The 17,347-nt window shown below is 40.4% G+C and overlaps 1 protein-coding gene across 3 annotated transcripts in view; it reads right to left on the bottom strand.

The window, feature by feature from the left end:
- DSCAM (DS cell adhesion molecule) overlaps window positions 1–17,347 on the bottom strand; it is a 784,307-nt gene that overhangs the window by 309,365 nt on the left and 457,595 nt on the right. The window contains exons 4-6 of one of the 3 annotated variants that reach the window (XM_078071697.1): window positions 12,614–12,760; window positions 4,077–4,355; window positions 285–560 (exon numbers count right to left, since the gene is read on the bottom strand). In XM_078071697.1, the coding sequence (XP_077927823.1) occupies window positions 285–560; window positions 4,077–4,355; window positions 12,614–12,760 (702 nt within the window). The remainder of the gene's footprint in view (window positions 1–284; window positions 561–4,076; window positions 4,356–12,613; window positions 12,761–17,347) is intronic. The other 2 variants (XM_078071718.1, XM_078071731.1) reach the window with 2 other exon arrangements.

Below are 17,347 nucleotides of genomic sequence, written 5' to 3'. Positions count from 1 at the left end.
GCGGTCTGTATCTTGACAAGTAACTAAACACATGAATGGACAACATTCCCGTTACTTAACCTAATGTGAAGTTACTTTTGTTACGTCTACCACTTACAACTTTGCCAGCACTGGTTCTTTCATTAGCCCGATCTCTCCTGAAGTATTAGGGCAGAGTTATTAGCTAGTCAGACAGAGAGAAATCTTAGCCCTGGGAATTATCAGCATTGCTTCAGTGTTTTTCTCTCTGAGTGCTCTGGGTTTGGGTTCTGGTGCGGCCGAACCCTGTAACGAGGCCCACTGACCTTCAAGGACCACCTGCACAAAGTCTTGAGCGGACAGCTTATCCTTGCGCACAAAGCACTGGTACGCGCCCCCGTCACTTTTGACCATGTGATCCATTATAAGGTTTTCGTGGTTGATCCCTGTGATCCTCACATTTTTTCCAGGGTTGAGGATTTCACCGTTTCGGTACCAGGAGAGTTCCTGGTCCTCACTGCCTGTCACACTGCAGGACAAGGAAACCTGGCTACCCACGCTGCTTTTAACTTTCCTGGGGCTGATGGTAGCTTTCAGTGGCTCTGGAAATTTTGGTAAGAGAAAGAAAAAGAAGGTAAAAAAAATCACATATGCAGACATCATTTCAACAACATGCCGAGCTTTTGACAAGGCGCATGCATCACGGTAAGCATTTTCTATACAGATCTCATGTTCGGCATCATGTCATAGCACACTATTTTGTTCAGGAGCAGCCTCTTCATTGTTTGCCTTTCCGTCTCTATGTAGCAAATAGACTGGCAATGGTCAAATTGCTTTCTCAATGAGTAGGTGTGAGGATTAACCCACTGACAATAAGAAATGCCATGTTCTGGTTACTACTAAGGACAGAGGTATTTGAATATTTAAATCCTATTGCCTTGTCCCAAGGTAACAACACGGATGGGTTTCTCTGGGACATACTCACACACTCATACACTCGCCTATCACCCCCCTCCCATGTGGTTTAACCAGGGCCCATCACACACAGCTGTAAGAAAACAGGTGGGTATTAGAATTTGTGGACACAAACAGGGTTTTTCTTTAAAGTGAGGCTAACTGGTTTGGACAGTGATGGAACTCTCCTATTTGACATTCCACATTTTCATTCAAGAAACCAAATTCGATGTAACAAGTTCATTTATTGAGCATCTACTATAAGCCAAAAGCGGGGTTAAACTTACAGGTAAGACAAAGACGAATGACTTTTGCGGCGTAACTGCCATGTGCCAAACAATTACTAAATGTCTTTTGTACATTGTTTAAGTCAGTCTCCCCACAGTCCTGCATGTTTTGTCATATCATCGCATCCATTTTACAGAAGAGGAAGTGGTTGTTCAGAGAGCTTAATTAACTTTACCAAATCCACTCAACAGGTAAATGGCAAAAACCATTTTTTTTTTGCCCTAATTATTCCTGACATCTTGTGTTACCACACCAAGGCGTCTCTGGTTCCAAGGACGTCTTGGATGAATGAGACAAATATAAGAGTAGATATAGTAGCCAAGCAGTGATATAGGTCCATCAGAGACATCTACTATGTGGAAGGGGATCAAGAAAGTCCTTAGATATCAAGGATGGATAGACCTGAGCCCAGCTGGAATGAAGGGGCATTTTGTGAATTAGGGCATGCCTCACAGCTGTGTCACAGGAAGACTGTGTCTGCTCAGTGTGCATGCAACACAGCATTTCTGTAGGAAATTATGGGAGAAAAATGACAAAGGCAACCTGGAACAAGTAGGCAAAGGGCCTCAAAATTTTGGAATTAAATCAGTGGGGACTAAAGGAAACATTCAAGAATTTTTAGCAAGTGAAGATATGGTCAAACACATTTTTAGGAAAATTGACTGATCATATGTGTTAGACAAATTGGAGTGGGGAACTGGGTCAGTAAGGGGGCATTGCAAATATCTAGTTGAGGTACAATTAAGACTCAGTCTAGGACAGGATGGGGTTGGGGAGCGTGGCTGAGAAACACTGAGTTACAGTCTCTAGGACTTCGCAGGACTTGGATGCAGAAAGGAAAGCTTTATGGAGAATCCAAGATTTAAAGCCTGCATTTGGGGGGCTTAAGGGGGTAAGACATTTCGAATAAGAAGAGCCATTGACAAGGTAGAGATGGTGGAGTGTTTGGTTTGCAATACTGTTGTTTTGAAGTGCCAGCAAAACATCTGATCTAAAATTGGGAGACATACTCATCTAATACTCAAGAAGGAATCCAAGGCTAAGCATGCAGATCCAGGCTTGTTCTCAGAGGGGAGGAATCTGGAGCCATACGAATAAAGAGAGCACCAGGAGGGAAGAGATGGAAGAGAAGAGGGTTTTGGATTTGGAACCCAAGATAATGCTTTCTGTCTAGAGAGGAAAGACAAAAATGAAGTCAGAGGGAGATAGGAAACATTCAAGAGGCATTTGAGGACTTATCCCAATGTGGCAAAGAGCACAGTAGTGAAAACAAGCACAGTCAGAACTAAGACTTTTCCACAGATAACTTTTAAAATGTAGACAGTGATAAATGCCTTTACAGAGAAAACAATAAATTAAACCCTGAGAGCTGAGCATGAGATGCTTGGGGATGGGGATGTCTCTGGGGAGGCCACTGCACTGGGCTTCGAAAAATGGGAAGTTTGAGACCTTTAAGTCTTTGAAAACCATCTTCCATGTGGAGGGAGCAACATGACCTGTGTTCAGGATAGGAATGGGTTTGTACAGAGAATAGGAAGAAGTTAGATTTAATAGGAGTATCTTTTCTTTGAAGTAAAACTATGGGCAGTAGGACCAGACAGGCTTACTTGGGATGATTTTGATACTATCCTAAAATATAAACTTATTCAGCAGGAAATGGGGAGCCATGAAAGGTGTTTTAACACAGAAGTGATTTTGAGCTTCCAGAGATACTTCTTACTTGCTGTCCAGCGCTGCATCATTGCATCTAGAAGTTTCTTCAACTACAGAAATAGGGCTGTACAGACCTTATCTTCCATTTCTCCCTAATCCCAGCCTAAGCATGTTTGTGTGATTTTCAAAAGACCCACCCTGGGCAGCTGTTTCCAGGAAGTCCCTGGAATGTCTACTCTAACAAATTCTGTTGGGCTGGGACAGTCCACAGTCAGGGTGACATTGAAAAGACATTTCCATAAACAGGAATGGGGTTGGGAAAAAGTGGGATAAGAAAATGCCTCCACCTTTCAATGTAGACTCTTGCGATTTAGCTTTAGTTCAGCCAATTAGTTCATCGAATTAAAAAAATACACATCTTATTTTATGTAATATATAATAATATTATATACAATGAAAAGAACATTCCATTTGCATCTAAGAACCACCTATTTTGACCAAAGCTCTGCCCGTCAATTGTGGCCATGTGCTCCTGGGTAACTCACTTCGATTTGGTTTCTGCTTGAGTAAAACTGAGGGTGTCTGACTAGATTAAGGTGCTCCCTACTGCAGTCACACCCCTCCTTCCTCTGAGGCTGGCTTCAGCATCCTTCTCAACACATTCCTCATGACAGTCACTACAAATCTATTGGAGATGAAACATATCCACCATATTTGAACTAAATGATATGTAATAATGAGTCCAAGTCCAATATTTTGATCATTTAGAGACCTATATTTGTTCTGATAATAATCCCATTCTGGAACATCAAGTAGCCTCTGAAAGTCGGCCAAGGACACCCACTGTGATCTGACTATGGTCACTTGTGCTGACATCACAAGCCTGCCCCTCTTCCTCTGTCAATGTTCAGACAGGGTGGCCATTATTAATTCAACAGCTAGGTAATGTGATCTCAGACACATATCCTGTTGGCCTAATGGAAATCTCAGAGGTTCAGACAGACCTGAATTCGAATCCTAAGTCCCAACCTCTCCAGCTGTGTAATCTTGAGCAATCTGTCTGAGCATTCATTTCCTCATCTGCAAAATGGGGTAATACTGGTCTCAGCAGGACTGTTGTGAAGATTAATGGAAGGCTATATTGAGAGCCTGGAAGTCATCTTGTAACAAGAGCCCCATCAGTGGCGGTCAACATCACCATTCCAAGCTACCATCCAACTTACGTTTCACGTACAGGCGGCCTATCACCTTAGCAGTGCCGTATCTGTTGGAAACTTCACACACATAGCTGCCTGAGTCTGAAGGACGAGTGTTCTCAATGAGCAGCCCTGTCACGGTCTTCTGGAACCTTCCAGAAAGTTCCAGGGGCATGTTGTCCTTCAGCCAGCGATAATCTGGCTCAGGATGCCCAAGCGCTTTGCAAGGCAACTCCACACGCTGCCCTGCCATGGCTTTGCGATGATCAAACCCATCCAGTATGGATGGGGCTGAGTTCGCTGGGTCTGAGAAAGAAAGAAAAACTCTTAGACGTAGTGAATGAGTTGAAGTGGTCATTTAGAATCATAGGAACTTGTGTGTAAGTTAAATTCTATACATCATGCTAACTATTGACAACACATCTTTAAGATTTTATTAAAGAATAGAAAGAAAAGCCCTATTCATTGAAATTTATTCTGCTCAGAATTTTCCAAAGGCTGAAGCAGAAAAGGTTCTGCTTTTCATTTCCCACTAAATAACTAAGAACTCCAGAATCAGCATGCCGGTACAAGAGCTGCTGGCCCAGGCCAAGAACTGGGCTGTCCTGTGACCAGAGAACGTCAGACTTCCCCTTTCAAAAGAACACCAGTAGCACAGATAGTTGTTTGACATTAGTAAAATTTATTTCACACACAAAAAAGAATTTTATAGATAGTTATTGAATTTGAAAGTGTTTTATTTATTCATTTAAAAATATTGTTGAGCCTCACTTCCAGGGCCAGCATACAGTCAGGAATTGGAAACATGGTGGCGAACAAGACAGGAAAAGATGAGACCCTCATGGAGCTTACATCCGATTGCATGAGTGGGGCTGGTGGGCAATGTGCAAGCACATGAACTCATAAAGGTGGTGTGGCTTGTAGTAGGTGCAACGGAGAAACAGAAAAGCCTGACATAACAGAGGACCAAATGCTCTCAAGAACTGGGTCAGTGGAAACCATGCAGCTCAATGGCCAAGCTTGCTTTGAGGAATCGATGTTCTCAGGGAATATTATGAAGAATGCAAAAATAGAGGTCCCCTTTTGGATGCCCAACATAAAAGTCAGTGACCTTTCCTTACCCTCTCTTTTACTCTTCCTGTTCAGAACTTGCACTAGACCACACACATGAGTGGTTAACACTAGTCTCCACACGGATATATAGAACAGATAGAGCCCCTGGCTCCTGAACTCTTCTTATCTTTGCCTTGGTTAGAAAAGCACCATGGCTGTTGTGTTCTGCCTGCAGTAAACACAAAAGCAAAGGACTGGATATCCTCTATCCTATCAAAGAACCCCCTGGAATGGCCTCTTAAAATGCTGTGATTCCACAGTCAGCCACCGGGGGCAGTCAGGAGACCCGAGTGAACGTGTCAAACTCACTGAGCAGAAGCTGCTTCTGCCGCAGCTTTCCTTTGTTACCATCAGAGATAAAATCCATGACATACCGCTGCTCTTCTCACCTCCCTGGTGCTTTATGAGAACAATGTGAATGTTCTCATAGGATATGATGAAGGAACCTAATAATCTCCTTTCCAGGACTCTTCTGTACTTCCATCGTCCATTATAACTGAAGAATTCGTTGCCCATAATTATTCTCACTCACATGTCTAGGTGTGAGGCTCCAGAGGGATTACAGACCTAAGAAGCCCACAGTAGCAGGTGCAGAGCCCTTGCCAGCAGAGGCCTTATTGCTTCAATCTCCTCCTGAAGGAAGTTAGACGGACTTTGGAAAGTACTGAAGAGCAAGTGGCTTTCTTACGCACTACATAGTTACCAAATCTATTGCTTGGCTTAGAGTGGGAAGTAGCACTGGTGCTGGAAAAGGTGACACAAAGAAGGTGTCACTCCTTTGGTGGGCACAGTTAAATTTTTTTTTTTTTTTTTTTGTAGAACAAGTCCAAAACCCAGGAAACAAAAGGTGCCCACTTCTAACGCTAGTCACATAGAAAGCAATACCTGATGATTGCACTTAAAATTTTTGTTCTGTAACTAATTGTTGATAGAAATTTCTGAAATATACTTAAGATAGTGCTGTGTTAATCTGACTTTTTTTTAAAGATTTTATTTATTTATTTGGCAGATAGAGACATAGCGAGAGAGGGAACACAAGCAGGGGGAGTGGGAGAGGGAGAAGCAGGCTTCCCGCCGAGCAGGGAGCCCGATGTGGGGCTCGATCCCAAGACCCTGGGACCATGACCTGAGCTGAAGGCAGACGTTTAATGACTGAGCCACCCAGGTGTCCCTAAATCTGACTTTTTTTAAAAGAAGGGTTGGAACAGTTGGATATCCATATCAAAAAGAAGAATTTAGAAACCTTACCTCACACCACCTACAAAAATTAACTTAAAATGGATTGTAGATCTAAATGTATGAGTTAAAACTATAAAACTTTTAGATGAAAAGTAGGAAAAAATCTTTATGACCTTGGGTCTGGCAGAGTTCTAAGACATGACACCAAAAACACAAGTGGCAAAAAATCAATATATTACACTTCATGACAGTGAAAATATTTTACACTTTCCAAGATACCACTAAGGAAAAAATAAGGAGCAACCTACTGGGAGAATATATTTGCAAATAATATTTCTGATAAAGGACTTCTCTCCAAAAAATATAAAGAACCCTGACATCTCTATGATAAGAAAAAAAAAAACAAAACATCAAAAAATGGACAAAAGAGGGGACGCTTGGGTGGCTCAGCCAGTTAAGTGTTTGCCTTCGGCTCAGGTCATGATCCCAGGGTCCTGGAATCGAGTCCCACATCAGGCTCCTTGCTCAGCAGGGAGCCTGCTTCTCCCTCTCCCTCTGCTGCTCCCCCTCCTTGTCCTTGTGCTTTCTCTCTCTCTCTCTCTCTAACAAATAAATAAATAAAATCTTAAAAAAAAATAGACAAAAGATCTGAATAGATATATCACCAAAGAAGATATTCAAATGACTAATAAGCACATGGAAAGATGCTCAGTGTCATCAGCCACTAGGGAAATGCAAATTAAAACTACAATGAGATACCACTTCACACCCCCTAGGAAGATTATAATAAAAAACATGAACAAGAACAGGTGCTCATGAAGAAGTGGAGAAGAAACTGGCCCCCCGTACACTGTTGATAAGAAAGTAAAATAGTGCAGCCTCTTTGGAGAACAGCTTGGCAGTTTCTCAAAATGCTCAACTTCACTTTACCACAGCACCCCGAAGTTCCACTCCTAGGTATCTATCCCAGACAAATGAAACTGTGTTCACTCAAAGACATGACCACAGATGTTCCTGGCAGGATTTTTCATAATAGCCAATAAGTGGAAACAACCCAAATGTCCATCAGTTAGTGAAGGGATAAATGAGATGTGTATATACGTACAATGGAATATTATTCAGCAATCAAAAAGAGTGAACTACTGATACATCTTACAACATGGTGAACCACAAAAGATTATGCTACATGAAAGAAGCTTGATACAAAGCCACATGTTGTGAGATACAACTTATAGGAAATATACAGAAAGTGCCCATGGGTAGAAACAGGCAGTTAATTAGTGGTTGCCTGGGGGCTGGAGGTGGGAATTAGAATTGACTTCAAATGGGCCACAGGGAGTTTTCTAGGTGGTGGAAATGTTCTAAAATTGGATGACATTGATGGTTGCACTGCTCTCTATATTTACTAAAATCACTGACTTGGATACTTAACATGGGTGAAGTTTATGGATGGTAAATTAAATCTCAATAAAACTACTTTACATTAAAGGACTGGCACATTTCTTTTCTATTTTAAGTACACAATTTAAGCAATGCTTGAGACAGGCTCTCCAGGGGATATTTGGTCATGTACAAAATTAGGACAACCAAACAGCAGGATTTAATTTTCATCCCCTCATCTTCAATCCGTTTATCTACATTTAAAAATAAGTTTTTATCACAGAAAACTTGCAAACTCACACAAGAGTAGAAAAAATAATATAATGCATCTCATATATTTATCACCCAGATACGAGAGGCATCAAAATTATTTTTATCATCTATCTGTTTATTTCTTTATAGTCTTTGCCTTTGGTGCTACCGTATTGAGTCAAATCATAGAACCTATGTCATCTTATCACTATATCATTAGTATGTTTCTCTAATAAAAATAAAAGTTTTCTGGGCGCCTGGGTGGCTCAGTTGGTTGAGCGACTGCCTTCGGCTCGGGTCATGATCCTGGAGTCCCTGGATCAAGTCCCGCATCGGGCTCCCTGCTCGGCGGGGGGTCTGCTTCTCCCTCTGACCCTCCCCCCTCTCATGTGCTCGCTCTCTCTCATTCTCTCTCTCTCAAATAAATAAATAAAATCTTTAAAAATAAATAAATAAATAAAAGTTTTCTTATAAAACCGCAATGTTAGTAACCTACAAGAGTCATAATAACCTCTTGGTACCATCTAGTATCCATTCCATATTCACTTTTCCCTGATGAGCTAAAAACACGTCATTGTTATTATTATTATTATTTACAATTGTGCTAATTAAACAGCCTTGTTCTACAGTTAACAGCTATGTCTCTCAATTCTCTTTTAATCCAAAACAAGCTCTTCCTCCTTTTCTCTCTCATGTCTCTGACTTGCTGAAGAAGCCAGGTGAATTGTTTTGTAGGAAACCCCACGGTCTGAATTTCTTTCTTGATGATGTCATTGAATATGTTCCTCTGGCCATGTTTCTCATGAACTGGAACTTAGTTCTCATGAGCTGATTAATCAATTTCAACCTCTCTCCTTTCTCTCTACACGCATACAACACGAAGCTTTCCTGCACTCAGTGACGCTGAATTGATCAGCAAGTTCAGGTGATAAAGTTTGTCTGAATTAGTTATTTCATTAAAGGTGGAAATGATTTTCTAATTGTCATAGCTCCTTCACATTCAGTAGATGTAATTATTCTGCAAATAAGAACTTTCCTTCCTAAACTAGGATTATTTGGTTATTTTGAAATACAACAGTCATAGGAAAGATAAAGAGAATTGTGGTTCTCTTTAATCTACCAAGTGTCAAAATCAAGAGTTGGTGCCCTAGTTTCTTCTATGTAGACCAATGAGATTCTCACTATTGCTTTGGTTGTTATTAAGTAGACATGTGTGCATGTATCAAAGTATATACCAACGTAAGCATATAAGTATATATATGTACGTGTGTGTATTCATAACAAACTCAAAAGTTTTTAAAATGTTAAATGGTTATCAATCAAATGCAATCATTATTTCTGAAATTCAACTCATCACACTCTCAGCCAGTGAGAGCCCCTTCAGAAGTTGTCCCCTGTATCATTTTGACAAGATCCCATTAATGTTTCAGGCCCATTTATACATTTCCTGTCCCAGGCACTATAATCCACCGTTCTTCCAAGGAATCATGGTCCCTTTTAGGGGGAGTACTTAAAGGACGCTGGGATCTAGATATTAGAGGTGCTTGTTGCTGTCTGTTCCCCATCACTTCCAGGCCTTTTCAATGTAAGGACCTTGGGGACACATTCATAAAAATATAGCAAGTGTGTACTGATAGTTTCTATTGGACATTTCAAGGATTTTATATTTTTATCTTTTCTCTTACACTGAAAATCTTGGTTCCAAATAAAAGTAACATAAACATAAGTAACCCCGCCCCCTGCCCCATTCTACATTATAGTATTTTATAGGATGGGATTCCTTCAAGGCCTCCCATGCCACCCGAGCCTCCTTTGTCACCCTTAGTGCTGAGTCACTCTGAGCCACTCTGGCTCAACTTGACTCCAAACGCCAGTGGTTTTATTGGGGTGAGTCCTTGTTCTTCTGAAAGGAGTATTTATTTGCTGGACACGTGAGATCTTCGAGGAGCCGGGCCACCACCGAGCGATGTGGTCATCAGTGACTGCTCTCATGGCAGTTTGCACCCATCTTCCACTCCGAACTCAGGTATGTCTATCCGAGGGTGGTGAATACTCCTAGACACATTTCCCCAGGGTCCACTCAAGGGCTGATCCTCTGCTTTGAAGAGGAGTATCTGTTGACTATTTTGCAGGTTTGTGACCATGTGGAGTCCCAGCGGGTTGTGCCCCTTTGGCGCCCACTGCTTCCGTGACATGGCGGCCACTCCTGCATGCCCCCGCTGCTGTCAACACTCCGTCCACGCCAACCCACGATCCACTGCCACCGAGTGTTCCTGGAAGGCCTTGTCCCTGTGATTTTTCTTTTGCCATCATATTTGGTCTGTTTTTGTTTCAGGAGGAGTTTAAGAGCATTAAAACCTTGTCACTAGCGTGCCGCCACAGGACCCAAACCCCATGTGTGCATTTTTAAATGCATTTAAATCTAAAGTAAAATTAATTTTTCTTTTTCCTTCAAAGCTTAGATTTCTAGAATAGTCATCTGCACTCAGTGTTGATGTTCTAATTTTCTAGCAGTAACAATTTCCTCCCTCAACTATGTTATTAACATTTCTGTGACAAAAAGTCTTCACAGTTACGTGCTACATACAGAGACTCTCTCAAGAGTCGTTCCATGACACTTGGCTCTGTTGACCCTACAGCTATACCTCTAACCCCAGATGCTCAAGATCTTAGTGTGAGACACTCCTTCATGAGACTGTGCCCTGAGGCTCCTCACTTCCCATCACAAATGCCCACTGGGTGACCTCATGGACCCCACTCACTCCACAGTGACCAAGTGCTCATGGGTCCTGCTGTCAATGTTTAAAACATTAGTAAGACATTCTATTAAAAAAACAAAATAACAACAAAAAAACTTGGAATTAAGAAAAGTAAATTTGCCTCTCCAACACTAAGAGTTAAATTTGAAAATCAGTACTTAATAATTTAGAATAGAGAGAAACAAGTCCACATTTCAGGTTCTCTCTCTCTCTCTCTTTTTTCCCCAATTTTCTCCTTCTTTTCAGATTTCTTATTCAAGTTTCTTTTTCAAGAAAGATGGGCTCTCAGGGATGCCTGGGTGACTCAGTCTGCTAAGCATGTGCCTTCAGCTCAGGTTATGATCCCAGGATCCTGGGATCGAGTCCCACATCGGGCTCCTTTCTCTGCGGGGAGCCTGCTTCTCCCTCTCCCTCTGCTGCTCCCCCTGCTTGCAAACTCTTTCTTCTCTTTCTCTCTGACAAATAAATAAATAAAATCTTAAAAAAAGAAGATGAGCTCTTGGAATACCATCACTTAATTCATTTTGGGGGATGGAGAAATGTTTTTTGCTTCTTTTGCTAAAATTCAATTCAATCTTGTACCCAGATCCACCCCCCAATCCTTCCCCTTTCTTGTCCCAATACTGTTACGACATTCCTCTTGACTGCACACAAGACCTTTTCTAGGATATTCTGAGCAAGTAGAACACTGTGCTGTCATTAAAGCCACCATAGACAAAGATCACAGATGTCATTCACTTTCTCATTTGTTTTTCTCTAGTCTTTTTTTTTTTAATGGAGTATAATTTTACTATACTGATTGTTCCTGCCCTTAACAGAAGCAACAACGCAGAGCTATAAAGCAAGAGATAAAGTAACACTTGGCATGAAAAAGAAGAGGTAAATAAAAAGTATTTTTGTGTACAGAGAAGAAATCACTTGATTCTGACTTGTGTTTGCAAAGCCCCTGGAAACACAGGTGGACTCTGGCTATTTTAAGGATGTGAATGTGGACAAGGAACCCAGCAAAAGCACACTAAGTAGGTGTTTGGGCAGCAATGTTTTAAATTACACCAATGGTCAACAACTTTCCATCCCTTCTTCCTCACAAAGCATCACTACAAATAAGATGAAAATATTCAGGTCACGAAGCAGTTTTACCTTCTAAAGATGCAAGGGCAAAGGTCAGATGTTTTGCACCAGATTTCTAGGACCGAGATGGACATCTCACATTCTAATTGGCTCCACGAAGAGCTAGCACATCGCCGTGTGAGCGGATTGCTTACTTGTTTGACAGATGGGCCAGTAACAAGCCAGTGGTGAAGATTATGCAAAAGGTGGATATTTTCTCAAAGTATAAATGCTATAAAGGAAGGCACAAAACTGGCATCTTTCCAGCAGAGTGGAATTAGCAGCCTTCAGGTTTTCTTCACTTGAGAATCATCCTGGACAGAGGTGGGAGGGAGTGACTATCCTTTTAGATGTGGGTTATTTCCCCAATATTGTTAGACATAATATGGGGAACAAGAGGTGTGTTCCCTGTGCCCCTGCTCTTCTCCCTCAGAGCTATGTGTCACGGAGAGCCTCGTAGTGCTGGTGGACAGGACACAAATACACAGGGCAAGGAGGCATTCTCCTCAAAACAGAAGCCACATTGGGTCATAGGAATGTGGAATTTTACAAAACCTGAAATGACTTTCCTTGGAATATCTATATGTGTAGTGTATCGTATTAGGGTTGGTTTTAAAAAAAAAAAAAAACCCTTTAGTTGCTAATATATTTTTTGGGGAAAAAAAGAAGTCTTTATTTGAGTCATGGATTCTACAAGTTTGGTTGACTTCGCTCAGGACACTAACGAAGGAGTAACAGAAATGGGAACCACAAGTCTCGATGGGTTTTTACCTGATACAAAAAGTCTAGCGCTGTTACTCTGCCTGGTCTCCCCAGTGTATCTGTGCCGCGTGATACAGCGGTAGTTATACAATCCATCTTCATTCTGTACATCTTTAATATACAAGGCTCCCGTGGATGTGATGAGAAATCTAGATCCTGCAATAGAAGAAAATGATTGCCCAATTAAAATAGAACAAAAGCAACTCAAATCACATAAACAAAGACATTGAATATTTTTTTCCCACCTGCAGGAAGCTTAAGCAAAGGCTAATGCTAGGAGTGTGTCAGTTACTTTAAGGGTCCAAGCTATTTTAATTTTTCAATTACCCTAAATTAGGAGTTTTGAGGAAGTATGCTACACAATAAATATACACTTAGAAAGTCTAATCTCATGAATTAAGTTTTAAGGTCATGTATTTTTCTTTAGAGCAGCAGAATTGGCATATAATTAATGTGCAGCTAATTTAGCAGATTTTCTTTGATGACAACTTCTCTCTTAGAATGTGACAAATCAAGGGAATATTAACTTTCTTTGGTGAATTTCTACCTCACATGAGCATGAACCTTGCCTCAGTTTGAAGTGTTTCCATGAAAATCACAAATGTTAGGCTGGAAAGTAATAAAATATCCACAAATTTCCCAGGAAGGACTATCTTACCCCCTCATAATAACAACCAACACTTAATGCTCAATTCTAAGACTAAGATCAATTCCCCCTGTCGTCGGTGTTCTGGAGGACTCTGCAGTTTCTTAATCGGTACTCCAACAATCGTCAATCATCACTTTCCCTCCTGAGATGCGTACCTTTACTGGTCTACCTGTATAGAACTGTCCACGTTCAGAGATCAAATGCCAGGGCTGCTCTAAGAAGAATAAAGGTAATTTTTCCTTTGAAAATGTAAATATCTGAAGACAATTTTTACTGTTCAGTTATAATTCGATGATAAACCAAAGGAAGGCAAAGGTGTGAACGCCGAAGTGAACTGTGACACCCACATGGTGAATGACTCAGGACAACACTCTCGTAACATTGTTAGACTCTCTTACAGAAGATTTCTCTGTCTGATGCAATTCTAGTGGGGGATAATGCGATTCTGTGTCTTTCAGAAAGGACTAAAATACCAATAATTTACCTTCTTGTATTGTTTGTTGCTCTTAGTTCATTTGAAACTTCCTTTCATTTATTTGAATCAGAATTTCCAGGCATCTTGACTTTGATAATTTTAGGTATCAAATATTTAAGTTATGAACACAATTCCTACAGCTCTTGGTTATTTTTTTATAAAGACTACACTTTATTCATAGACCAGTTGTTCACATAAAATAAAAATGGCTTATGATTTCTAATGCAAGTAAGAGCAATTCAAAAGGGCACGGATAAGAAAAAAAATAAAAAAACAGATACCAATCTAGAATAAGCTTTTTAAAATAATGCAAATTAACCCCCAAAAAAGTACAAAAATCTTTAAGTAAAAAATTCACTTTTTAAACTGTTTTAGTTACTTACTTTATTTTTTTTTTTTTTTTAAAGATTTTATTTATTTATTTGAGAGAGAGAATGAGATAGAGACAGAGAGAGCATGAGAGGGGGGAGCATCAGAGGGAGAAGCAGACTTCCTGCTGAGCAGGGAGCCCGATGTGGGACTCGATCCCGGGACTCCAGGATCATGACCTGAGCTGAAGGCAGTCGCTTAACCAACTGAGCCACCCAGGCGCCCCTAGTTACTTACTTTAAAATATATTATAAATATGCTAAATATTAAAATAGCTAGAAAAGCAAATGCTGTATATTCTAGATATTTTTGCTTTATCCTCCCCCAAAGAGAAAGCAACTAAAAATACCTTTTACCATTTGTCATATGTCATCACACACAGCATTTCTTACCAATACATACTGTGTATAATTGAAACATTCTTTCTTTCAGTATATTTTGCATACTTACATAATGTTTTAATAACAAGCTTTTTTAAAGTACTGAGCGGTAGACAGTAAAGAGAAACAAAAAGATAATGTATGTAATTCGGGTCACCTTTCTAACACAGTATTTTCGTTAGAATTGACAGGCCATCAGCAGTGGTGAAATGTAAGTGGAAAGCATTCTGTGTACCATTGCTTAGAAGTGTTGGGAAATGCACAAGCAGCTGCACGTATTTATTACTCTGCAGATTCCTGAGAGGGCTCTATTCTCCAGGCACATTTAATTTAATCACTTACTTGCTCCTGTAATATCTCACTTTTTTTTTTTACTCACTTAGCATGCCAAATAAGACCCTTAAGACATGTTGTTTCAAAAGAACTTGAACTTTGTTTTAAACATTCCTGAGATGTTCATAGGAAGAAGGAATTGTCCCAATTACTGTACCTCATTGAAACCATTTGGTCTAGCCCTCATTTTCCATTGAAACCATTTCAAAATCGATCAACATTTTAAAACAAAATAAAGATGAAGAAAAGAAGCCTTTGACTAGGAGAGAGCCCTGAAGACCCAGGGTCTGGGTTACAGTCTGAACTCCCAAGATGCATGGAATTTTCAGGGGCAACAAGGACACACAGAGTCTTTAGAGCACCAGATGTCTTGTCTCCATGGTGATAAGAAATCATCTTAACTGCTCCCTAACTTGCCACCACGTGCCATTTCCTGCCTTACATCATCAGAGCCTTTTGTATCTTATAGAATAAAAGGTTCGTTCACTTCCTGAAACGGGATTGAAGAATGTGCTTCTGTTAAAATAAGCAAACGTTGAGATACAAAATGTTGATATTAATAATCAGCACACACAGGAACTCTGTCACACACACACACACATACACACACATACACGCACACATACACACACATACCTTTACTACTCACAACTGTCTGGTAACATACAACTGTGCAAAAAGCCAAAATTTATAGGTTATTTTATTTCCCTTGGAAAATTATTAGCACTATCTAAAGCGCTAATAATTTTCCAAAAACATTTCTCAAACATAGTGCAAAAACATTTCTCAAACATAGTGCATACTTTGTGTCATGTTAAACATATTGCAAATCAGTCAACTGAATAATAGTGAAAAATTTGGGGGTTCTGGGTCATCATTATTGAGCTACACTGTTGAGTTTTTAGAGGGGTATCTCAGAAGCTATCTTGGCTTCTCAACATGCACTAAATGGTTCCCAGGTGTTTAAGCCCTAGTTCTGTTTTCAACAGTGTATCCATTCCTTCCTTTGCTACCAGGCAAACCAAGAATTATTACTTCTCTCTGCCACCCATATCCCCATCAACACATTCACAAGGTGATGCATTCAGTATGCTGAGAGGTAGAAAGCAGACATACCACAGCTGTTAGAGCTTTGCATAAACTAAGAGTTTGTGAGTCCAGAGTAAGTGCTGGTGTGGTTCTCCAATGTTATTGACATGAGCTTGTATGTCAGTTTCACTAACAAGCCCACAGCTTGGTACCAGCTCAGCCAGCTCAGCACAGGGGCTAGAGGGATATTTCTATCTAGAGACATAAAGCTTAGCAAAGAAAATGGGACATCTGCACAATTGGGAGTATTCTAGGAAAATGCAGGGTTTAAGTCCTGTAGCCACACTCTTCCTGTTTCCTTTTCAAGTTTTCTATGCAATAGCATCAGAGGCAATATTAAAATTTCAGCAGTTCTAGCCACCCATGTGCCCAGTTACGTGTAGCTGAAGATCTGAGCTGCAGAAAGCAGGCATCAGAGACCTCCAGAAGAAAGCATATGGAAGTTGATTCTAGGAAAACCAGAGCCGAAGGGTATGCCATTCATTGGGCCAGCACTCTTCTGGGCTCTGGGAATCCAAAAAGGAATGAGACACAGCCTCTGTCTTCAGGGAGCTTACGACCTAAACAGATTTCAGTCTTAGGGTTGGAGACATGGCATCAAGGTGAGAAAACAGGATGGGAAGGAAAAAGCTGGAGTGTAATCAGGAAACCTCATCTCACCTGGATGAAGTTAACTACCAATACCAGGGAGGAAAATGGTATTATTACCAAACCTGCCTACATCCTTGCAGATTACTCTGACATAAATAATTAACTTGCTATGTTAAAGCATACTTTATTAATCTGCTTGTTCAATCTACTCAGCTAATTTTTTTCTCATTCTTATAAAGAATCAAGTTAAAAGATCTTTTCCTTGGTACCAGGTAGAACAAGCTCACCCACCCATAAGGATTTCTCATTGTGGAGGAAAAAGCTGGGTTTTACTCATATGTGGAATTTAAGAAACAACAAACGAGCAAAGGAAAAAAAGAGAGAGAGGCAAACCAAGAAACAGACTCTTAACTACAGAGAACAAACTGATGGTTACCAGAGGGGCGGTGGTGGGGGGATGGGTGAACTAGGTGATGGGGAATAAGGAGGGCAGCTGTCCTGATGAGCACTGAGTAATGTGTAGAATTATTGAATCACTATATTGTACACTTGAAACTGATATAACACTGTATGTTAACTACAATGGAATTAAAGTTAAAACTTAATACAATACTAAAAAAACAATAAAAAATAAAAACAAAGGTAACAACAACAAAAAAAACTGGGTTTTAGAACCCAGTAGCTCCAAATTCCCAACCTGTTAAAGCCACTTTCCAGTTGTGTGACCTCAGACAAGACATTCAGCATCTTTAAACTTTGGCTTGTTCACGTATGAAAGACAGATGGCAAAGAGCATCCTCTTTGTTCCGGTGTTGAAGTTTAGATTAATGCATGGCTGTCATCTAACAGATAGTCAT

This window comes from Halichoerus grypus, chromosome 1 (assembly GCF_964656455.1).
Source record: "Halichoerus grypus chromosome 1, mHalGry1.hap1.1, whole genome shotgun sequence".
NCBI lineage: Eukaryota > Metazoa > Chordata > Mammalia > Carnivora > Phocidae > Halichoerus > Halichoerus grypus.
Note: the sequence above shows the minus strand (reverse complement) of the source record. Positions and strands in the feature narration are given on the sequence as shown.